The sequence below is a fragment of the Prinia subflava genome, chromosome Z, assembly GCF_021018805.1.
Source record: "Prinia subflava isolate CZ2003 ecotype Zambia chromosome Z, Cam_Psub_1.2, whole genome shotgun sequence".
Taxonomy (NCBI): domain Eukaryota; kingdom Metazoa; phylum Chordata; class Aves; order Passeriformes; family Cisticolidae; genus Prinia; species Prinia subflava.
In genome coordinates this window covers 81,264,261-81,289,437 of record NC_086283.1, presented here as the reverse complement: position 1 = coordinate 81,289,437, position 25,177 = coordinate 81,264,261, and the positions used below count along the sequence as shown (strand labels likewise).

The window sequence follows — 25,177 nt, the reverse complement described above, 5'->3', positions numbered from 1 at the left end:
AGTGTGCCTGGCTAAAAGGTTTTTTTTTCTTTTTGGGTTTTTTCTTTTTGTTTTTCTTTTGTGCCTCTTAGGTCAGATACTTACTCTCATCAATCTTTTGTTCAATGATACTTCCAAGGTTTGTTTTTTTTTCCCCTGGGAGAAAAAGATAGCTTTGTTCATGTTCCCATACTGGATTTATGGATATATTTGAGAGGAAAACTGTTGCTTGCATTGCAGATGTTCTGTGTTACAATAGTATCCAGTCTTCCTTGAACTAGTGAAAGTCCATTATAACCAGAAATATTTGGGATTCTCATATTCCCTAAGACAAACTTAAAAAATGATTCTTTCTCATCTCTTTGCAAAAATACAGCATGTGTTTCCATTTATATCAATGTAGTTTGCATATGTGACATTATGGAAATACCTGTTTTTTTCCATGAACTGGAGGGGTGTGGGGTGGAAAGTGTGCATTGGGAGATGTCTCCTCCTTTTTGACTTTTGTGTCTAATTCTGTTCTACCCAAATAGACTTCTTGGGAGACTGTAGGTGGAAAGAAGAAAAGCCTTGGAAAGGAAAGTTCAGAAAACAAAGAGAACAGAGAGAAACGAGGGGACAGAGAAGTGAGTCGTGGACGGGGATGTTCCAACAGACGGGGAAGAGGAGGCAGTCGTGGACGAGAGTGTACGTATAGGGATTAATTTTTAAAGATGGAGATGCTTTTCTTTCAGCTGGAACAGACTGAGCAAAGGGCAAGGACTTAATAGAGCAAAGTCTGTCCAACTATAGCTCAGCATTGAAGGAATCATAACCTGTTTGTGCGACAGGTATGCTTGATCTGTCTGTGTGACTTGGTTTTGGGATGGTTTGTACTTGTTCAGAGGCGTTCAATTTAATGTAAGTCTCTGTTCTTGTTTGATGAATTGATCTTGTACACATTGCTGTTATTCATGTAAATTTTAGAACTGACTCTTTGTAAGACTGCTTGAGAGCAAGTATGTCGCTGCACAGCTGATACACTTTTTTGTTTCTTTTAATGAAAAAATTATCCAGCTTTGACTCCATCTCCTTTTATGAGTGGGAGAACCTGAAGATGTTCTCATCTTCTCATAAGGGGAATGAAAACACTCATAATGGGATGATTATTAATCTCTAAATATATTTCTTACATAAATCAACCAAAGGTGAGTTTCTACAACAAAGAAAATTCATTGTTAGTTGGAGCATTTAAAGCTTTGCTACAGTTGCAATAATACATTGTACAAAACTGGTGTTTCCAAGTTAGTCACAATAGATCACAATTGGATATATATTGCTTTTTTCAGCTAAGTTTTGTCAGCATTCTCAAAGCTGTGCTCATTGTCTGTAATGGCTGTTTGCCACAGCCAGAGATGAGAAAAGAGATCAGAATGGATACAGTATGTTTAGCTTTCCACTTATACGCATGAAAAATATTTACAATATTAACCAACTCATCTTATTTGTAATTGGAAGATATACAGCTATTGTGCCAATATAGATGTGGATTTTTATAGGATAAAGTCAAGATGAAAAAAATGTTAATAAAACTTGGCTAGACTTAGAAAAGCATAAACTAGATCCATCAAAATGAAAGCAAAGGGCATTTTTTTATTACCAGAAACAGATACTACTTACCTCTTTTTGCAAACTGGAATTAAAGACATTTCAGGTGGTTACCAAAACTTTGTATTTTCTTCCCAACTTTCTCCAAGCGTTTTTGGTTTTATTGTTGCCATTAGAAGAAATACAGTACCAAGTCTTAGCAGTGCGTGTTTCAAGAGGCGTTTTCTTGATTTTTTTCTCATTCAAGCCATATTTCAAAGCACCTTGTCAGGAGTTTCCCACAAAACAATTAGGATGCAGAGCTTTTCTAATGCCGTACCTTCACACAGTCATGGTCCCTCTGCATTAAATACAGAGAATAAACCTGTTTCCATGTTTGTAGAGGGATGCAGTATGCGCAGACAGGAGAAGGGTTGATGTTACTGGTTATCTGTTGTTTTTTCACTGTGGTCAACCAGTGCATTACCTAGGAAACACAGAATGAGGCAGCTGTGCTTCCTATCTCATTAAATAGTGTAAGCTGCAAAACATTGCACCTGCAAAGGCTTGTCTCCTGAGGGACTTTTCCTTCTTATATTTTGCTTCCCAATTGTCCAGTGCAAAGGAAGCATAATTTACTTCTAGCGAGGCCTTAAAGAACGGGCGTAATTGAGATCTGTTGACCAGTCTACTTGAACATTTTGCCTTTTCTTTTGAGGGTTTCGGGTTAAGCAACTGGCTGTATTGTCTCTTGTGAATCTCTAAAGCTTTTCTTAAGCTGTCCTCTCTCCACAGTTAGAGCTGAAGAGAATGGAGTAGACAACAATCAAGGAGACAAGCCTTCAGACCGTGGGAAACGTGGCCGTGGGAGAGGTGAGATGGTGGCATTGGTATAGGACTAGCACAGCTTTCATGTCCTGAAGTGGAACTCTCCCATTTGTTTCTTTAAATGCTTCTTAAGCATTTTTTGTTTATCCTTTGAATTCATACACACTTCAGCCACCTTGTACTTGGATACATCCCACTCCTTTACCCTTTATCATTTCTTGGTCTTGGAACAACTTTAAAAAAATTGACAGAGATCACTTCTATGGTAATTTCCTGTGTGGCAGGCTCATGTGCACTGGCTATGGAGAACTGTTTTCCCAGACTGACTCATGCCAGCCTCCTGTGCGTGGGACTGTGCTGGGTTCCTCAGGGTATACCTTGGCAGCAGGAGAGCACACAATTTTGTCTGTATGGCTCCTGGGGAAGGATTTGATGTATTCTTGTATGGTTTCTTTGGGATAGCTCTGGTTGTCAGACTTGCCTTCTGCTTTTGGTAGCCAGTCAGAGAAAGAACAAGCCACCTTAGAAACATTTTCCTATGAAAAGGAATTTGGCATGGAGGAGTTGATGAGAACTGTGGAGAGGGAATACATGGAGTCTTAGATATACAGCTCTAATCCTGTCCTATAGAAGGGGCAGGATAATGGATTGGATGTGGAATCAAGTGATGTGTATTTGGTTTGATTTTCACTGGTTGGAGTGGAAGGAGGCTTGCTTTTTCTTAAAGTCGGAGGAATGAGAATGAGTATCCCATGTGTGGTGCAGACTATGCATGGACAAGGGTATTAAATAAGTTAAATTGGCAAAATATATAGCATATAGCAGAACTAATGTACTTAGTTAGTAATGTCTAACTCAAGAAAAAATCTGCCTTCAGAGGACTCCTTTCTCTTGGGAATGTCCAGTTACGAGTATTCAGAGACAGGTGCATCCAACTTCATTGTCTCCAGAGCTGCATCTTGAAGGTGTGCAGAGAAGTAACTTCTAAAGGTTTGCTTGTGACAGTGCTGGTGAATCAGCAAAAACCCAATGGTGTATGCAAAGAAGTAGCTCTGCAGGGCAAGGTGTGGTATAGTTCAGAGCTACAATTTTTGGTATGTTAACAGTTTACACTTCCAGTAGATAGAATGTAAATCTTGCAGTTATTTATTTTATAGAAGAAGCCTTTATATTGAAACGATAAGTATAAAAGTAGGACTTTTAAATAATGGTTCAGTGAAACTTAGAGATTCATTTGAAATGCAGTGATTTTTTGCTTTAACCTTACAAACCATGCACTGCTTTTGTTGTCAAAACTGTAGCTGCCTAGATGAATATCGTATATCTCAAACTTCATCATCAGGTCAAACTGACCTGTCTAACTGAAGAAATGGAAATTTCAAAGAGTTTCTGTTCACTGGCTTCATGTACATAGTATTACTATATATCGCTACTAAATATTTTAGACTGTATTGTGAGCAAAGTATATTAATAAGTGTCTGTGATGAACCTGTTGGCCAACTACAGGATCATTATATTTACAAGTATGTGTATTCCATGGCAGGAAATACTTGATTAATTTTACCATGCTAACCCTTGAAATCTGCAGAGAGTTTTAGAAATCTGTATAATTCAGTTCTTATCATTTCAGGGTTACATGACCCTCTTTCTTCGGATATTAGTAGCAATAATAATAAAAGGCTTCCTGCCATGTCATTCTATAGTCTTTCTTTTCTGTTACACAGAACAGTCCAATGAGAGATAACATACTGCAGCTGAAAGTAAACAGATTGCAAGTAATCACTGCAGAATGCATTTTTAGAGGTATTTCATGCAGTGCATGTGTGTAGAAATCTAGTCACTGGATGTGAAATAAGGGGTCAACTAATTATCTGAGCAACACACTGTCTCTCTATTTTAAGCTACCTTCTCAGGCAGGAGTTATCTTACTGGCTGTCTTGCAGGAGATTTGCTGGGCCGTCATATGTATTACTGCTTCACTGTACAAAAATGTAATTTTAAGAAATGATAAGCAACTGAAAATAGCAAAAATGTGATTGACACAGAGGTGATAATGTGTTGTTTACTAAGGAGGAAAAACCCTGATACTAAGTATTTGATATTCAGTGTGTAAGGCACTAGCTTTATCTGGCAGTAGATCTTCCATTAATGACCATGTCACGTTCCTTGTAACTTTATAGGATAGTAGGTAAATGGAGCGCAAACACCACTGTGTGCTGGTATGCAGGGTGTTAGGGATTTGAAGCTTATACAAATTATTGACTCATGAACAGAATGCAAAAATGTATCACAGCATGTGTAACAGGACATGTCTCAGCTGTAATTGCTTTTAGCTAAATCTTTGCTTGTTAAATTAAGGATGTAAGCTTTGTATTGAAGTCAGGGAATATCGTGTTTTAAGATGTCTTCTCATCTGTGCTTTTCAGAACTGAATTTCTTGCATGAGCTTAATTTAATTGTAAGAAATACTGTAATGTGATGAGCAGTAACTGCATCAGAGTCAGTAGTACAAGGATTTGCAACTGTCTAGAATGGAATCTCCTGAAGAAATTATGGAGGCAGATGGCTATGTCTTTAGGATGTCAGCTAGAGAAACATTTTCTCATTTGTGTTTCAATCAGCTGCAGTGTTGTATACAAATTGACAAACTTTACAAGCACAGGTTGTTTTTATGCTGCTATCTTTTAGTGTTCTTGCATCTTCAATTTTAAGCGCAGGTCTGATTCCCCCAGTTTCTCTACTTCATATTGAAAAGGATGCAGAGAAGAAAAAAGGATGTAGAGCTAGAAAAGGCTTTTGAAGGAGTTGGGAAGTCTGCAGTTATGGGATGTGACGAACAAGTAGTCTAGCATTTTTCTGCCTGCAACAGAGGACTGAGTGGGTGTATGGTAGAGATCTGTTAAACTTTTGTGGGGGCATCAACTGATCATGCCAAGTATACAAAAGAGAGAATATTAAATGAGATCAGCAGGTTACAGCTTCAAGATGAACTTGCAGAATTCGTTCTTCATACATGTAGTGAACCTGGAGAACTTTCAGCAAGATGATGTGGTGCAGAAAATGTACACATAAAAAGACTTAGCGATTTCATCCTAAAAAAGAAACACAGGCAAGAAAAAGAGAAATCACCAAAGATTTTGTTGTATGTTAATTATCTTTGACTAAGCACTCAAAGCCACAAATAGTTGAGGACCAGGAAAGCATCCAAAGAAACTGCACTGTGGTTTCAGTTCATGTACTCTTCCCTAGATATCTAACTGACCATGGCTTATAGAGGAATAACAGGTAGGTGGACTTCTGGATTTGATTCAGCATAGAAATTGTTACAGACTCATGTATGGTAATTCTGGTTTCCAAAGACAAGATAGATTTATTGCTTGCACTTCTGTTTATCTCTTTACTTCATTTTTCCGGAACAACATGAGCATGCCATGTGACAGGGATTTTTTTTCCCTACAAAACAGGTGTGAAAATCAAAGGAAAAAATTGCTATGTTTTAATTCCAGCTCTTGTTTTGTCTGCTGGCTGTATAGGAAAATAAAACAGCTTATCTTTTGCATAGATACCTGATTATAGTCCAGTTTGTATTCTTGATCTCTTTTCATTATTTTTAACATAAGAAGTATCTATCCTTGAACAAATGGAATCTCTATATCCAGAATTGCATGTACAAACATTCCCTTGGTTTAAAAGCTTAGACCAGTTGGCACAGGATGTATCTTGGATTTTGTTCGCCAAAACTAAGGAAGATTTTTTTTTCTAAAACATAGATGTGGAGCAGACCTTCTGGAAGTCAAAATTTGAAGTTTGTTTAGTTTTGCTATGGCTCATTCTGCATTAGTTAAAAAACTCTGTCATGTACATTTTTTATTTTTTTGATATTATCATAGTTTAGTTTTAGCAAGTCACCTATTTTCTTTTAAATGCAATTTTAGAGTTGAATGTTTTTAGCATGACCTGTAAAAATGCCTTCTAGAGTAAATGCAGTTTATAAAACCAATGAATTGCTTCTAGTTTTATGGTGACTAATAAAGAAAAAAGTAATTTGAATTATTAAATCCAGCTTTGGTGTTTGTTTTGGTGATATGGACTACCTAGAATACAAAGTGTCTGTACTTAGCATTCTTACCTCCTAAGGCTTAATAAGCCTCTGTCAGCTTGGTTCTGCTGGGAGGATGGCTGCCTCTGCACTACCACAGCAGAGACCAGGGCAGTTCAGTTACTGTGTAGTCAGAGATAAATACAAATTTAGAGTGTTGCCTGCCCTTTGAGTCCACATTTCCTTTTTCTTGCAGCTGTTCTTCAGGCCATTTCTTAACCTTAAAGTAACTTCCTCTAATTTAAACCCAGAGTGAAAATCTGAGTTTTGAAATAAAGCACCCTTGTTGCAGTGCAAAGATTTAGGTCTACAAGCCCAACAGACTTGATTTTCTGCAGAATAGCTTATTAATTTAATGGGCTAGTCCCATCTGAGTTGTGCTTCTACATGCCTTTCTCATTCTGCCATGAGATGTGCATTTGTTTTGGGGTAAGAAATGTTGTGAATGTGGAGAGCAATTCTTGCCACTCATGGATGGTACCAGAGTGGAGAAGTGGTTATGTGATGAGTGTTTTGAACTCCTAGAGTGTTTCAGTGAAAAAAGAAAAACTTGTGTCCTGCCTGGGCTGGATATAAGTATTGACCTTTCTAGAATTCATTCAGAAGAAAAATACAAAGACTAAGGCAGTAGGTGACAGTAGTAGGAGACTCTTCTGAGTAAGGCACTGCTTTGGTGACATGTTCTGTTTTCTAGAAAGGTGTGCTGCTTACCAGGGGCCCTTATTAGGGATGTCACTGGAACTACCAGGCTTCTTGCAGTCCACTGACTGTTACTTCCTGCTGTTGTTTCATGTGAGCACCAGTGGTAGAGCCAGGAGCAGTCTGAACAGCATCAGGGGGGATTACAGACCCCTGGGTGGCCATAAGGCATTCTGAAGCAGGTAGTTTTTGCAGGTGGTTTTTTCATCCGTCCTCCCAGTCAAAAACAAAGAGGGTCGAAAGTGCCAGTTGTATTTGGAGAATCAGCAGGTGTTTATAGGCCTTGTGCCACAGCAGGGGATTTGACTTCTTGGATCGAAGGACTTGCTTTGAGAAACCTGGTCTTCTGGGGACTGATGAGTTCCATCTGTCAGGGAAGGGGATGAGCATCTTTGGTCATCATAGCTTCATGAAGGGCAAGTCATGCCTGACCAATATGGTGTTGTTCTGTGATGGGGTGATCACAAAAGTCAACAAGGAAACACTGGCACCAGGGCTGGCTGGCATCTAATCTGTCTGGACTTCTGTAAGACTTTTGACATGGTCACACATGAAATCATTATCTCTGCATTGGAAAGAGAGAGATTTGAAAGGTGAACTGTTTGGTGGATAAAGAATTGGTTGGATGGATACATCCAGTTAGTTGTGGTCAATGGTTCTATGTCCAGATGGAGGCTGCTGGCAGGTGATGTCCCTCAGGGCTCTGTCTTGGAACTGTTGCTCTTTAATATCTTTATCACTGATGTAGTTGAGATCGAGTACCCGTAGCCAGTTTACAGATGATACGAAGCTGAGATGTGCAGCTGACACACCTGAAGGATGGGATGTCATCTGAAGGGACCTGGACAAGGTTGAGGAATGGGCCCATGGGAATCTCATGAGGCTTAGCAAGACCAAGTTCAAGATGCTGGACTCGGGTCAGGGCAGTCCCAGGCATAAATACAGACTGGGGAGAAGAACAACTTGAGAGCAGCCCTGCAGAGAAGGACTTGGGACTTCTTACAGATGAAAAGCTGTCATGAGCTGGCAGTGTGTGCTTGCAGCCTAGGAAGCTTACTGGCTTGTAGGGCTGGTGAGGAATGTGAAGGTCAAGGGCAGCCTGGGCTGAAGTGACCATGAAATGGTGGAAGTTAGGATCTTTGGGGCAGTGATGAGAATACACAACAAGCTCACTGCCATGGCCTTCAGGAGAGCAGACTTTGGCCTCTTTAAGGATCTGCTTGATAGAGTGCCATGGGATAGAGCCCAGAAAGAAGAGGGGCCCAGGAAAGCTTGTTAATATTTAAGGATTCCTTCTTCTAAGCTTGGGAGCAATGCATCCCAGTCAAAAGAAAGATAAAACTACCGTAACTGCACAGATGAAAAGGAGCTCCTGGGCAAGTTCAAACACAAAAAGGAAGCCCAGAGAAGGGGGAATCAAATACATGTAGCTTGGGAGGAAGAGGGAGGTGAGATTGTCTGAGCAGCCAGGGTTTGGTTGGGAATGCTGTTGTATTGTTGGTGATAAAAGGAAGGGAAAATGTGGGCCCTCTCTATAAGAAAACAGAAGGGCTGGCTAACCAGGACATGGAGAAGCCAGAGATATTTATTTATTTTTTGCCTTGGTCTTTTCCCACAAGATTTCCAGACATATGAATTACAGAATGTAGAGGCAGGGGCTAGGAGGATGAATAACCATCCACTGTAGGAGACGATCAAGTCTGAGACTGAGAAATCTGAAGGTGCACATGTCCATAGGGCCTGACAAGATACATCTGCAGGTCTCCAGGGAAGTGGAAGAGGAAATGGCTAAGCTACCATCCATCATATTTGAGTTCCTGCTGATGAAAAAAGGGAACCATAACCTCAGTTTTAAAAAAGAAAGGGAGGGAGACTTGGTGAACTGGAGGTCAGGGAGTCACATCTGTGCCTGGCAAGATCCTAGAGCAGATCCTCCTGGAAGCTAAGTTAAGGGACTTGGAAAGTGTGAGGTGACAGGTAAACTAACCTTCACAAAGAAGGAGTCAGGCAACATGTTGCTGTAGACAGCAGGATTTTTTGGTGGCTTGGTGTAAAGGTTTTCTGGCATCTATCAAGGTGGGAACTGGTTTGGAGAGCTGATCCAAAAGTGAACAAATGCTGTTTCCTGGTAGTTATTTGATGTTCATTCACTGACAAGTGCAAAACTGTCAGTGCACAAAAGAGCAGAGCTTGTGATCATTGGTGAGGAAGACCACAATTGTAGTCATTCTAATTTAAATGGGATTAAATTGCTGTTGGATTGCATGCTGAGTATTTGGGTTCCTGCTGTGAATTCTGAAAGCTTCATTTGCTCGCTGACTTTTTAGTCACTGTTAAAAAGCATAAATAGTTTGTAGATACCCTGTGGCCATCCACAGTTGTTTCATAACTAATGTCTTTCTGTTAAAAGGCTGTATCTTCTGTTTTAAGGCCATTTTTAAATTTTGACAGCTGAGAGAACTAGCTTTCTTTGCATGAGAGTATAAGGATATACTAGTGGTCTGATTGCATCAAAGAGAATATTAACATTTTCCTCTGGCATCTTGCCCTAGTGACCGTGATGTATGAGATCCTGTGTGTGAGTGAGGTTGTACTGCAGTGGTGAGAATTCACTGTCCCATATTTTGAGTTAATTTTTCTAACTTCAACTTTAGTATTTTGGTTTGGTACTCCCTTTAGCCTTCATTAGAAAGGTTTTTTTCTATTTGTTGATAAAACTTAATCCCAGTTTTGACTGAAAGCATAAACACAGCATTATGGGGTTAAAGGGATTCACTTGAAATGCAAGTTCAAGATTATCTTTCAAAGTGATCTGGTTTAAAAAATTCCTTGCTGGCTAGTAGTGTAAGACTGTGCATGGAACTTCAGAAACAGCATTTTTTCTTTTTGCAATTTCTAGAATTGTTGTTTATTGATGTTTTTAGTCAGTAGTTTATTGTGCCCATTATGGGAACATACCTTACGTATACCAGGCTTACTAAAACATCACCTTCCTTCAAGCTTTTGCATTTGAGATACTGGGTGACTTACCTCCTCTTCTAAAATCTTTTTCTTCTTTCATGACAGCAATTTCAGTTATCCCTCTGTACCTAATGTCTGTCTCACTCAAAACTGTTTATGGTTGACTGTTTCTGTGTTTTCACAGTTCCCACCTGGACTTGTACCTCAGCCTGTCAGAAAACTGTTGTTCTTTCTTCTGCGCAGTTTCTGTAAATGGTGTTTAATGCTCTATTGATAGTGATTGAAAGTAATTTTATTACATGATACCCTCTACCCAGGTAAACTTGTGTATCTGGTTCTACTCTTGAATAAACTTACTGGACATAAAAAATTTTACTGTACAGAAAGGTAATTCAGAGTGCTCTGACTTTGGCAGGCAATAGCAGTAGAGTAGGTAGGCGGAGCACCAAGGTTCAGTGGCCAAATTGGAGGCAGATGGAAAGAGTGGGGTTTGGGGCACTGTTTTCTGTGGCAAAGAATACATGGGCTCAGTGAAGAAGGGTGGCAAATTCCAGGTTGCAGCAGTTGTTGCTTTTTTCCTAACCTCTGTCTCCCTTCTCTCCAACCAGTTGTGAGAAGAGAGCAAAGAGGGAAAAATAATGTAGAGATAAGAGAGCTGGTCAGTGTCAGACTAAAGCAGTTCTGTGTTCTTTTCCCAACAAAATTCTGTGTGTTGCTGGATGGGAAGCTTTTAATCTACTTTGATTCTTCTAAGAAGTCTTGAAAATGTAGGTCCAGAAATGTCTTTTAACAGTTGAACAGTGAGCTGGGGTAAGGGGAACAACTTGAGTGGTGAGAGCAGGAAACAGAAAGTCATTAAAGCAGAACCTTCATAAACTGGTGTTACCATGTCCTGGAGGTATTGCTCTTTTTCAGGTTGGGTGGTCTCCTTAAAGTAAGGGGTAATTCTGATGCAACTTTGAACAGCCTGTCATGGGTAATTCTTATCTATGGACATCAGTGTTTCGGTGTTTTAAGTTTATAATTTTTATGTACTCTGGTAAAGTTGTAGTTGCTTTATGACTTAAAATTACCACATAATTTTGTCATTAAAATAAACATTGTTTTGTTCTCTGAGTGCAGCTCTTGACTCTCTTCTGTTCTTGTAATACAAAATAATATTCTTACCCTTCCTCAAAAAAACCTGAACAAACTGGGTAATCCTTATATAAAACGTCTAAAAATGTGGGGAAAGAAATCTATGCAGAAATATATTACATATAAGAAATAGTTGGTAACACTTTTGTAGACACTTGCTTTGTGTATTCTTGAATACCACAAAAATTTTCATGCCATGTTGACAATACACAATGAGCAAATATTGGGCTATTCATTGTATCAAGAAGCTCATAAGCTGAGGCTGGTAATCAAAATTGGAGAAAACAAATAGTTTTTTTTTCTTAAAACAAATTCATATTTTAGTGGATCATAACAAGGAAGTTGAGATATTTGATATGGATAATTTTCTGTCAGTTACTGTGATGAAGGGTGAGGCAGAAGGAATGTGTAATCAGAGATTGGCAAAAGCACAGGAGGGTGGACAGGTGGTCTTGAGTCAGAGAAGGAAACAAGTGGAATATTTCAACTTTTTCCTCACAGATAAGGAGTGACAGAGAATTGCTTGAGAGATCAAGATACTCAGGGAAGCTGGGATTCTACAGCATCATAGGAAAGAAAGACAGTGACAAAATTCTGAACAATGTCTAACAAGTTGGCAATAGCAGTGTTGGGGATGAGTCTTTAGGTAATTTCTTTTATTGGCATTTGGAGCTACTTTGTGAGACACAGAAAAGACTGCAAGTGATTGCAGATCCTACTGGAGTGCGTGGTCCTAGATGAACCAAGGCTTATTTGAGTGTGTTAGGGAAGCAAATTGGGTGGGAATTTGGGAAGTAAATGATATTTAGCTTCAACTATGGTAGTTTTGTTGAACTGTGGCATTCTTTAATGTGACAGACTAGGGACTGGCGGCTCCTCTGCTGTTGCTGTTAAATGGTGTTTTCTCTCCTAGGATTTGGACGTGGCAGAGGGAGAGGAGCAGGGAGGTTTTCAGCCCAAGGCATGGGGTAAGGAACATGCAGAGCACAGATTTTGGCAAGGATGACACTGAGTGGCAATATTAATTGACACTGTTGCCACTGAATGTATGGATATTGCTGTATGTTTGATAAACCAATATGGATGCAAAAACTGAGAAATCTCTTAGATGATGAAAGGAATATTTTTGTCTTTATCTAGTGTTTCTAACTAGGCACACCTGTAGAATCCTAATGTATGTCTACTCAGTGTTAATATCTCAAAGATGGAGAGTCATACCTGCTATCAGCCACATAGTCTCTTGGAGTCTGAAGGTTATGTGCTACATATAGTCTTAGGTCAATTTAAAGCTAGATTTATTTCAGTGAAATGAGGAACGTGCAATGAACATATATAAAACTTGAAAGTGGCAATTCTAAACTTTTTTCTGTTTCTGAGGTTTCATGCTTTGGCTGTTTGGACTCATATGGACCTTGAAACAGATTCAGGAAGTTACTCAGCAGCTTAAAAGTTTGCTCTCAATTTTTTGGAGTAACTTGGTTTACAGAAATGTAGCCTCTACTACTTTCACTCAGTGTTTGCCTTTAATGACACATCATGCAACACCAGTGATGTCATGGTGAACTGGAGTCTTGTTCTACTTCTCTAATAATTCTTGTTCATACTTGCAGATGATGAACTGAAAAGAGGTTTTTCTTCAATAATGCTTTTCACTTTTTAGCTGCATCCATGTATTTTGGCATTGGTGTCAGCAGAGCACTTTGAAATAATCTTATTGGTGCTCTGAAAGGACAGGATACTAGTCACATATCAGACAGCCACCTGCTGAAAAACTTATCAGTTGAGAGAGTCGTATCCTTGTGTGTATAAACTAATGCTTTGTAACAATGGGAGGAACAGGGACGTTGTTAACTGGTTTTTCAGGAATTGATTTGGTTCAGTTTCTCTACAGGAATTTTGTTTACCAGTCTCTTCACTTTCTTCTCTTCTATTTTCTCCCTTTTTATCTCTCTCTGCTCTTAGAAGATTTTTTTTTTTGAAACTAAAAGCTGTCAAGATAACATATGTGGAAATCAAGATGTTAAATCTAATACAACTTCAGCTAAAAATTATTACACTTGTGCTCATTGAATGACCCATGTGTTCTCTTCCATTTCTTAACTTTCAAAACTCTAGGACATTTAATCCTGCAGACTATACGGAGTCTTCTGCCACTGATGGCTTTGGGACAAAGTCAGAGATCTGGGAGACTGGTCAGAATGATGCAGATGATGGAACTGGTAAGATGCTTCAAGAAGTGGAAGAATTGGAATGAAGACCTGTGGCAAATTGCAGCTAAAATAACCATTCCGTTAGTGTTTCAATTAACTTCTGAAAATTTGTGTACATCTCTTGTGACACAGATATTAGGTGATTTTAAAGTTTAACTGCTGCTGATGTGCAGAGCCTGAGTGTCTCTCTGGTGAGAATGAAGGGTGGCATTTTGTGATTCTTTTGTTACAGTACTAACAAACCCTTGAGAGACAAAGGGATTTGAAGAGTCACTGGAGGAACCTTTTATGTAAAGAAGTGTTTAAATATCTTAATACTGCTTAAGATCTCACTTAATGTAGTTAAGGAGCATAAGTCCTCATAGAACTGATTGGTCCACAGGCTTTAGGCAATAGGGTCTGAATAGCTAAGAAGAAAAAGAAAAAGTTTACAAGTATGAATTCTCTGCGACATTGGGATGGCTTTGGAAGCCCTAGCTGCACAATGCAGAAATGTCAGGATGTGAGTCTCTGGATGGAGGAGAGTTCCAAGATCTGCAACTTTTGAAGAGAAAAATTATTAACTAAAGCACAAGTAGGCACTTGAATTGAAGCCAAAAAGCTGTTGACTTGTCTGAAGATTGAGGCAGATGTGTGTTTCTGTATCAAGTTTCAAGTGAGAAGTACACACTTCCAGCAAAAGGCAAGAGACTGACATAGTTTGGAAAGGAACCATTTGGCAGTGGTCTTATGGTGATTCGGAAATGAGGAGGGTGGCCTGCTTGTCTGTGATGTGAAAAATAGCATACCTTACTGCTTCCTGTGTTCTGTGACAGGAGATGAAGGCAAAGAAAACCTTGTGTTAGAACGAAGAAAGTAATGTATGTTTTTGTCCTCACTTGGGAGCAATTGAGTGAATTTTTTTTAACTGCAGCGATGGGTAACTCTTCTGATCTCTTCATTTGTGAAGCGTTACTGAGGTGATTTTTCATCAACTCCTCTCTCAAGTATAGAAGCTGATCATAAATGGCAGAGTGTGCTCTGTTGAGCCCTGCTGTGAGCCACTTCAGAGATGCAGCTTTCTGAATGTCTTACAAGCTATTTTCCATTTAACCAGAGAAGATAAAAACAGGCTCAAAGTTTAGGAAGACTTATTAATCAGCTGCCTTGTCACTCTGATTGCCTTCGAAACCAGTGTGGAAGAGTGGCTTTGAATGTATTAGTTGTTATTAATGGGAGCATTCTTGCCAAATATGGTATCTCTCTAAGGAATAACCTTTTAAATGACTTGGTGCTGTAGCACAGACAGAAATACACCTGTTGTTTTCACTCATATTAATTTTTCAAGTAAGCAAGATACTTAATGCCTTGAAAATTCCTTTGAGGATTCTTACGTTGTTGTTTGCTACATGTTAGCAAGGGGCAGGGTATGTTACCACAGGTGTTGCAGAAGCTGTAAGCTTAACTAAGTAAAGAAATATCTGCAAGAAAGGTACTAGGAGATTGGACCAGAGGTAGAGAATCAGTGGTTTGTTACTACTGATTGCATCTCTGTAGCTTACTCATGACTTGTGCTCTGCTTCTGAAATGAGCTCAGGTGTTTTGGGACCCTCCCTGCTAACTCAGAGTAGCCTCCATGTGCCTCTGTTACAGCCACCTCTGTCCTTTAGGCGTCTCCTTAGTGTTCAGTAAGAGAAGAAATCTGCCTAGGAATTAGAGTAGCTTGGTATGGGTAAACAGATCCTCTAACAGTACGAATGTGTCACCATGAGAGGTGTGCTGCTGACAGAGTGGTGGAAATTCAGAGTTTTGATGTGTGGAATTTCTTTTTGGATGCCAAGCACATTTTTGCTCTGGACATGTCACCAACAACCACACTGGACTTCAATAACACAATCTAAGACATGCATGGAAATGTGGGAAGCATTGTAGTAAGAAGGTGTGAGAAGGCATTTGGGAATTTTCCCTGTCCTTGTCAGATGAATGAATCTTTGAGGTATGAGTGAGTGGGTTCGTATGAATGAGGTATGAATTGTGAGGGAGTTCCCGCAAAATTACTTGGTTGGCAGAAAATTAAAGTAGACTAGGTAAATGTGAATGTTCTTGTTGGGTATCAAGTGCCTTTTTGTTGCTAATCTTAATTTATTTTCAAATGAAAAAGCACAATAAGTGACAAACAAAAATGTCTCTCTAAAGAATGCTTTATTTTATGGTGTTGCTTCTTCAGACAAGCTCTAGAAATGTCTGAAAGAACTCCCTAGGCCAAAAGGAACACTTTAGAAAGAAGAGGCTTTAAAATTGAATCATTAGTTTTGTCCAAGTGGGTAGCACTTTTAGCCTTGTGAGAGAAAACTTCTTGAGGGTTTTTAGAGGAAGCTGCGGCTGGGGTGGTAATTTGACAGGAGAAGAGATTGCTGGGAAGGAACAGGGAAGCAGTGATGGGGGGGACAGTAGCCGACGAGGGGCTGGAAGTAGGTTGCATAAAGTTGAGCATGGTTGGACTTGTTAATCCCAAATGTTAATTTTCAAGTTTTCCCCTCTAAAATTATACTGCTGTTTTGTTAGTTACAAATAATGATCAATGTTTAAAAAAAATCAATGTTAATTACAAATCAGTTAAGTTCCCAGTGGGGAGTTAACTGAAGTTTTGAATGTGGGAACTATGTGTAAAGGTTGCAGTGGGCTTTATAGATGTCAGATTTGTACAGGAAAGACAAGAAGGAAATATGTGTCTTTATTCCTCATTACCTAGTCCTATTTCTTATTTCATCTTAAAAAAAGATAAACAATACTAGCTCATGCTATCTACTTGGAAAACCAGTGTATTTCATCTGCAGTTATATTAATGAGGAGATAACTGGGTAACTGCCTAGAGAAATAAGAGATTTTTGCTTATCAAAATATTTTCTGAAGACATACAAATATAAACTCTTTGAGACATTCTAAGTAATTTACTGAGTATTTCTTCCTTTAGCTAGTTTCTTCATTTAGCTGGGGAATTTTTCATTAAAAATAAATACAGTATTTGTTTCCAAAATGTAGTTTCTGTCTTGTGTTCTCTGAAGTGCTCTAGAACCTCATGCCCTGAATTGTTGCAGATGCCAGAGGCCTCGCAGTAACTTGAATAATGTTTCTAGGTGCACCATTGTGTAACCCAGTAGAAAAGCTAACTGGTTCTGTGAAGGTAAAATTTAGTGTTGATTGAAATGTAGACTGAAGTGCAAGTCTTTAATCGTTCATAACATTTAAGTGTAATTGTATTCCAAATAATACAGAATCAGTTTTCCTGCATCCTAATTTATATAGAAATAATGTACAGATGGGAGGCAAAGAGAAGGGACAGATGAAGAGAAACAAAATTACCAGTTCTCCTCTGAAAGGGAATAAACTTGGGCAGCCTGATTCCTTTCTTACCTTTTTTGTAATGTACAGGACAGTGGGAGAAAATGAGAGCAAATCACAGCAGTTCTTATACGTAAAGTACGTTGGAGTTGCTCACTTCTGAAGTTGGTTGTAAAAATGGCCCTATGTTCTGGTAATTTACTCACGTCTCTACTTTGATAGAGTTTTGTAAGCTGTATGGAAGAACTTCCTTTGTTATCTTAGTTATGAACAACCTTAAATTACTCTGAAACTGAAAAATGACAAGAAATAAAAAATAAATTACAGAGTTTTTCTTTCAAGAGGGACAGTTTGTGTTCCATGGAAGGTAGAAGGAAGTTGGTGTTTGAGTTTTTGTTTTTGAGGGGTATTGTGTTTGGCTTTTTTTTTTTTCAACATCTGCTGTAAAAGCCAGAAGGCATATTTTAAGGAAACCTTCAAGTCTTTCTAGAATGCAAATCCAGAAGGAAAGAACTAGTACATAAGTTCGGCATAGACCAAGTTAAATTTATTTTGGGACTAATATCAATGATTATTCAAAGAAAGGGTAAAAAATTAAGTAGTGTTGACAGGAAGAGAAGAGAATGGGAGGAAGATAGGTGAAGACTCATCAAAAGATGTATTCTATTTTTATTGGCTTGATAACTTTCTACAACTGAATTTGTTACAAAGAGAAAGAGGAAAGAGTAAAAAAAAAAGTTTAAAAACAACCATCTAGAGTTGAAGGTTGTATGACAAGGATCCTTGAAAACAAAGAGCATAATTTTGATGGAAAACAGAGAACTCTTCAATTGTGATGATTTGCAAAGCTTGGGGGAAGGATTGGGAAGAGGATGCCTGAGTTGCAGTAATGCCAACGTGGATTTTGGACTAAAAAGAAATTGATTGCTCCTGTGCAAGATCTGATTTAAAAATCCCATCAATAGGAGAAAGACACCAAAAAACTGGATTTAGCACACAGAAGAGTACTGAAATAATTGAGAGTGGAAGAATTGAGTTGGGAAGGAAGAGTGTTAGCAAACGACACAAGTAAACTTGGCAGCTTGGGTAAATGGATGGAAGGGTGAAAGGCTGTACACAGTATGTAAATTAAAGTATTTAAAAAGTAAACCCTCAGAACTAGTTTTATAAGAGGGAACAACAGATAATTGTATAAATTGAATGTCAGGAAAACAACTCAAGTATTATTCCAAGTAGGTTTGGTCTCCAAAGGTGGTGGAAAATAGTCAAGAGTATGACTTGATGTATCTGAGCTCTTTTAGTGTTTGTTTTATCAGACTCTGAGCTCTTTTTTAGTGTTCTGGTGTCAGTGCAAGGCTTCTGGAGACAGGCCTTGGCACTAGCATATGGGAGATAAATACAAGCAGGGCAAATAATTGGATTTCTTCTTCAAAGAAAAAATACTGGGGAAAGGGATTCTGTGCTGGTCGGGGGAAGAGACAGAAAATCAAGTGTTCTTCTAAAAACTGCTGCTCATTGGGCTTTTCCTCCTTTTCAAAATTTCTGTAGAAATGTGTGGATTACTCTAGAAGTCTGAGGCATTGTAGTAGTTTTGCTACAGGGTATTGATATTCCTTAGAACATCAGCCTGGTTAAGGGCTGTTTGCTAAAATGTGAGCATGAGATCTTTTAGGCAACTCTACATTGCTCCACAGAGCACACACAGAGCAGATGTTACCTTGCTCAGGACCTGCCAAATAATTTTGGACTCCAGGGTATATTCCCCCTCTCTTCCCACCACTGTGTGTAACATGGTCAGCCCATTTGCCTGATAGGACTGGCACCACTCGACCCTCCTCTACCAAAACCTGCTGTGGTGTTGTGGGGTATGAGAGGAAGCACCAATGCAGTGCTGACATTAGTACCTGATGGCTTTGATGCTGTCTTTGGGGGGCTTGTTTCTGGATTAGGGCATTCAGACAGTTCCTGGTTAAGTTGAAAGGAAGTGATTGAAGGAGCAATCCTTTTGCTCTTGTACTTGATCCAAGGTGCTGTAGGCACTACCTTTGGTACTGGTGTTTTCTTTGCTCATGGTTGCACAGTTTACACAAAGGCTCTGGTTGTTGCTGGAATAATTGTCCCCATACTGCTGCTGGTGGTCAAGGCTTTCAACCTCTTTATTGCTCTTGTATGTCTGTAGAAGGGGTTGGATTTTTGCATCCATAGGATTATTTTTTATAGTTTTCCTATTTCTGCATGCTGCACTGTGCTCCAGTGTTTGCCGAATCTGGTCTGCCACAAGTTACAGGAAGTGTTTTTTAGTTACAGTGGAAATTTAAAGATTGTCCTGCTACCATTGTAAGAATTATTTATGTTCTAAAATAAATTGCTCTCTCCTGGGAAGGAATTGAAGTTTTTCTACTCTGAGGAGTGAGTTAACAGGCTAGAAAATAGTCTACACAGGCATAGCTTGGGTCTTGAAATTGAATGTATTGAAAGTAGAATTGTGGTTAGTGGAGCAGGTGTTGTAGTTGTGTTTTGTTCTGTACAAATTTGTACATGAAACTAAGGAATCCTGTGGGAGGGTGGAATAACTTCTCACTGTTGTTGGACCCATAGGAGGAAGTTCTTCCAGTTTCCATTTGGAAGTAATCACTGGGTGCAGATGTGTGTCCATGCTAGTTAAGTCTGATACCATGGTGGCTAAGAAATGCCTGAAATCAGAAATTAAGGGCAGGGGGATGGAGGAGTGGTTATGTTTCCCTCTCAAAATTTTATTTCTGCAGACCAGTTTCCTAGAGCTTCCAACCATGCTTCCAAATATGTTTCCAGCCTCCATCTCCTTGCATTGTGTTCCACCGATAATGAAAACAGGATTGCTTGTAAAGCAGAAGGAGTGAAACACAGTGTTGGGTCTTTAACTTTTATCTGTTTCTTTCTTTACCCAATTATAATAGGAGCATGGAAAAACTCAGTAGAAGAGTGGACAGCAGAAGACTGGAATGAAGATGTAAGTGCTACTGGTGGGATATACCAATTGATTATTTATTCTCTTCAGAGTTTGTGTTGTTTTCAAAAACTAAATATTTGAAGTAAACCCTTACTTCAAGTTTATTTTCAGAAGAATTAAAATAAGTCATCCCTTTTGCCTCCTCCTGCAAGGTGGAGTGTCAGTGTTACTCCTGGAAATGTGTGAATGTTTCATGATATGGATGTATCTTATGAGAAAATTGAAAGAAACTTAAATTCCTAGGCTTTCTGTATTGGTTAATATTGTCAAAAGCTGATGTATTTTCATCTTGTCCTCAGTTTCTTCAGTATGTGCTAGAGGTGGACTAAGGGCTAAGAACAGTGGAAATTTATGGGCTACTCTCACCCCTGTTTGATGCTGGTACAATGCAGCATTTGTCATATAGGAGGGATGCTGAGGAATGCTGACTAGGGATAGAATTTGTTTTAATTAGTTACTAGAGCTGAATAATGTGTAAATGAATTTTGAAATCTCTAGCCTATTGTTAATTTTTATTAATTTTGGATCCTGGAAAAATCCCTGTAACCTAGGAGAAAATAATTTGTCTGCTAATATTCAGAAAGAGTGAATGAAATGTCAAAATACAGATGTATTAGTCCAAAATATGCACAAAAAAAAAGCAAAAATATGTTATATCTTTTTTTCTAAAAATAATTGCATTCTATCACAAAATGTATTAGTATATTGAAATCTGCCTTGAAAATTTTAGCAAATCTATTATAGAAGAACCCTTATGGAATGTGGGCTTTTGTAGGAGGTCTTAGTCCCCCCAGTCCAGGGCCAGATGCCATCTCCTGCCTTGATCAATGATTGCGAAGTAAAAGTAAAACAATTGCTTAATAAAATGTTTGTGAAATACAAAAAGTATTGGACTATTACTTTCAAACAGGTTTGAAAGTAAACTGGTCGTCTGGCAAGATTTGGACCTCTGCAAGATTTGGCCTGTTCCAGTGAAAAATACTTTATTATAACCAAGCATACATTTGTTTTATAGAAATAAAGACACAGCTCCAGAACAAGGGCCTGGTGTCTGGAAAGCAGCAACTCAAAAGTTTTCAGGATTATAGTAGATGATGAAAGAACAGCTTAGCATGAGCTGATACTGTATCAAAAATGCTCCTATTTGCCTGTTGGCACTCTTCCCTATCTCTTAGTCATGCTTAAGTTATGTATCTTTACCTGGATGCTCCTGAACTTGATTCTTAAGTACCAAATCCAGTTTCTCATTGCTTTTACAGAGGAAGAATTGTGTATAATAGCTGAAAATGTCTGATCAAGGATGCTTAAGAAGGGAGATTTTAGTTTAGGGAACCTGAAAGGATTACTTTAGGAGTATATGATGCTCTCTGGTTTTAGTGTAGCAGAGGTGTAGTATAAACCTGTGTCTGGAAAATGGATCCATGGATTTAAGTGTGTAACAAACAGTTCTAGTGACATGACTATTGATTAAAAGAACCATGGAAGCTCATATATTTGCTGTCTGCAGGGAAAGACCAGGTGTTTTTCTAAAGAGTATTTCTATTTAAAGGTGGTGTTCTCTAGTCAGATACAAGTTATGAGCAAGTGAGTGAAATTTAACATTCATTGACCCAAGAAGAATTAGGTCTTTGTGACCTAATAGTCCTGTATGGTCCTTATCTTTTGCAGTGAGTATTGAGTAGGTATAATAGATTGTCAAGGTGCTATTAAATAGAATGGAAACTGCTTGCAATGAAAATAGGAGGTTGTATTTTGTTAAAGGGATATTCACAGCATGAACAATGAAGGACTAGACAAATATTGAGGTACTTTAGGTGGCTCTGGTTTATGCTCTTAAAATTCATGCTCTCCTGGTCAAAAAAAGCAAGGTTTAACTACAGAAACTATTCTACAGGAGAGAAATAGAATAAATACAAATTGCCAGAAAGTGCGTGATGGCAAACATTTTCTATACAGTGTTGGTGGTATTAGTTTTTATTGGAAACCACAGCGACACTTTTTTAAAAAAAGGCTTTGAAGGAAAAAAAAAAAGTGTTTTGGTGGAAGTGGTTTCTTTACTAGGAAGCAGCATGAGAAGTTGTTTTAATTTCATTACCTTCTCTATGTCATACTAAAACTGTAATAAGCTTTTTTCCTTTTATTTCTGATTCATTGATGTTGAATTTCTGTGAGCATGCAGGAGTGTATTTTCTTCTTCTCCTCACTATTCCTGTACTCTTTTAGGACCTGATAGCTAGTTTCAAGTGTGTTGTGTGTTTGGTGATTGGAGAATGATTTTATCATAGGAACAGGAGCTGGAAAGCACTCCTGTGCTTTCACTGCAGATGGAGGACATACCTCTGTGAGGCCAACACCGACAAATGGCTCAGAACCATTCGTTCAATTCTGGGAAAACTGAACTCAGTGAGAGATTTGTGAGTGTAGTGTGCAGTGAGCATAATGGCTTGATTGGGAACTGGAAATACTACTTCTGAGAAATACTAAATACATCCATGTAATAAAACTTCTCAGCTGCTGCAGCAGAAAACATGTTTTGATGAATGCTGTAATCCCTGCAGAGTCCTGAATTAAGTGCTTGATGGACCTTGTGACAGTGAGTTTGCCACAAGGTGTAGTGTAAACCTCAGTGTAACTGAGCTAGTAGATGGAGACTTGTTTTCGTGCTGGTTCATCTGTAGAGAGCATTTACTCTCTCACATATCAAGCATGCATTTGCTTTGTTGCAAACATCCTCAGTCTCCTTAATGTGCTTAATTTTGGGGGTTCATCAGTGTTTGTCCATGGTTAGTCTTTTCCTGGGTTATGTGAGTGTAAGAAACTGTTGACATTACAAAGAATTTAATATTTAACCAAGGGATTGCAGACCATAGAGTGCTGCTTGTGCCATTATCTGACCTCCTTCTGCCATGTAATGCAGGAATATATAATACCCCAGAAAGTACAGCATGCATTGCTCTAAAATAAAATACGTGTGGAAAGCTGAACAATAGAGGAACAGCCTTTTTAACTGAAATGTACTTAAGCGGAATGTTCTTTCTTTGTTTTGGTCAGTACACAGAATTGTGGGGTGTCAGCATTAATCTCAGGACAAGTGATCTGGAAATGAGGGATTAAAGTGTTATGTTGGCAGCAAGGGAAGGGCAAGAAATGGAGGGAGGAGCTGTGGTAGTACTGATTTCTTCATGGCTTTATGTGCTTCTTGCAAGAGGGTGCTGGGAGAGTATGTGAAATACCTCTACTCTGCCTCTGAGTAGTGATTTGGTCTCAGTCAGCCCTTCTGTGCCCTTCTTAAATCAACAATGTTTCATAGGAGACCTCTATCAGAGGTTCATGTTCAGGGGTATGCGTGCTCTCAGTAGAGCTGTGTGTGGGATGGTAAATGAAATTGGCTCATGTCTGTGATGTCCTTTAAACTGGGCTGCTAGAAATGTATGCAATTAAAAATGCATCATTTCCTAGAAGAGTGTATCAAATGGCACATTCTAAAGGTGTTCTTTTAAATAGGTCAGTTATTCTTCAGTCAAAGGCAAGACTACCAAAGGAGTTAAGGATGATTTTGTGAAAATTATATTTAAAAAACACTGTACATGCGTATCTCTGTCTTGCTAAACCTAACCTGTACTGGTTTAGGACCTATTCTGGTTTGCAAGTACTTCTGTCAACAGAAACAAATTAGCCCGAGGAAGTTACAGCTACTGAACTACTTCTCTTTGAACAAGAAAAGTTATTTAAAAATCCAGCCACACTGCAAAGAACCAATCCCCTGTTTTCCCCCAAAGTCCCAACCAGCTCCACTTCCCCAGGTGCTTGTGCAAGTATCTCTCTGTATCGTAACAGCATGGTGAAAACAGTGCAGCTTTCCTCTCTGTGTGGTCTGACTTGTTACTTGAGTGTGAGCATGGCCCTCATTTTATTACTGTTTCCGAGCTTGTGCTCTCAGAGCACTCCCTTGAAGACCTTGTTGCCTCTCCTGACAGAGCTGCCAAGAAGGAACCATGAATGCTGGTACTGTACGTACCTGCCTCTGCTGGCAGTGGAAGCTGAAATGTCAGATGCAAGGATACATGGAATGAGTGAGCGCAGTGCAATGCGTTACCCTTGTGCAACAAGTTCTATCAGAGTTGTTCTATAGTGTAATAAATTGTCTGCATATTGATGGTAGAATGGCTATCACATTAATTACTTTCTGCTAGTGTATTTCAGTTAAACTGTTTCTGAGCTGATGTAGTTGCATTGGTATACTATTCTATGCTGGTGCATATTTTCAGTAGCTCAAATTTCCTAACCCAACCCTCTAATTAAATAGGTACTTGATTCTGTGGAGAAGATTTTACTGAAGTTTGACTTCATGTTTTTATGTTTTTAAGCAGAGCTTCAGAGTAGCTGTTTGTAATGGTAGTTTGACTTTACTTTTATCTTGAAAGTGCATGACCAAAATGAAATTTCTACAGATGTTGCAGGAGGGAAGTGTAAGTGTATAAAATTCTTCCCCCATCTCTTTTTCAGCTTTCTGAAACAAAAGTCTTCACTGCCTCTTCTGTTCCAGCTGAAAATCATGGTACTTCTGGGCAAAGGTAAGCTCTTCTTCCATGTTTTCCCTATACTTCAAAAACCTTCTCCTTGATTAAACAATGTTAGTTTGCACACATAAAATTGAATAAAAGCGCTGTCAGAGATTGGTCAAACTCATCTCAAAAATGGAAAAAAACTTGCTTGCAAATTGTTGTTTTTGTGAGTTCCTGAGTTACATATTTTTGACTGTGAAAGTGAGACAAACTTAACCAGATATGTGAGCATAACACATCTTCTGCATCAGGACTGCTGACAGGCAGGAAGAAAAGTAGCTGGGAAAAAAAGTATTTTGCTGTTGGAAAGGAAGCTCTGGCTTTAGTGTCCAGAAAATGGAAACCCTGTCTTTGTAGATACAGGAAGTCTTCAGAATGTAGTGCTTTGACAAATGTGTTAAATGAAAGCTTCCATTGGCAAAAAGGTGAATTCCCTGGTAAACATCACAGTTACAAGCCTTTACTGATGACAGAGGGTTAAGATCAAGAACCAAAAATATGTCAGTTGATGCCTTCCTTTGCTTGCCTTTTTCTTCAAATACCTTGCTAGTGATGTTGTGGAATCAGCTGCCTCCATTAGCCTCGTGTTGCTGGAGAGCACTTTAAAGTTTAGTGGATGATGAAGACCTTGGTAGTTGGATAGCATGAGATCTGAAAAGCAAATAGGCTAATGCTCTCAAATGTCCTGATTCTGCTGTACTGCAGCAAAATTTTCCATGTAATATCGATGTGATTTTCATGATGCATGGTATTAGGTGGTATAATTTATATTTTTTTCTTTCTTAAAGATAATATATTCATATGTTTTTTGTTCTGTTCTTCC

At 38.8% G+C, this 25,177-nt stretch overlaps 1 protein-coding gene across 5 annotated transcripts in view; it reads left to right on the top strand.

The window, feature by feature from the left end:
* The window catches only part of UBAP2 (ubiquitin associated protein 2), a 94,924-nt gene that overhangs the window by 31,367 nt on the left and 38,380 nt on the right, over nucleotides 1–25,177 (top strand). For all 5 annotated transcript variants that reach the window (XM_063422016.1, XM_063422015.1, XM_063422014.1 and 2 more), the window contains 6 exons: nucleotides 513–666; nucleotides 2,341–2,418; nucleotides 12,183–12,237; nucleotides 13,385–13,488; nucleotides 19,737–19,789; nucleotides 24,296–24,363. In XM_063422016.1, coding sequence (XP_063278086.1) covers nucleotides 513–666; nucleotides 2,341–2,418; nucleotides 12,183–12,237; nucleotides 13,385–13,488; nucleotides 19,737–19,789; nucleotides 24,296–24,363 — 512 coding nt within the window. The remainder of the gene's footprint in view (nucleotides 1–512; nucleotides 667–2,340; nucleotides 2,419–12,182; nucleotides 12,238–13,384; nucleotides 13,489–19,736; nucleotides 19,790–24,295; nucleotides 24,364–25,177) is intronic.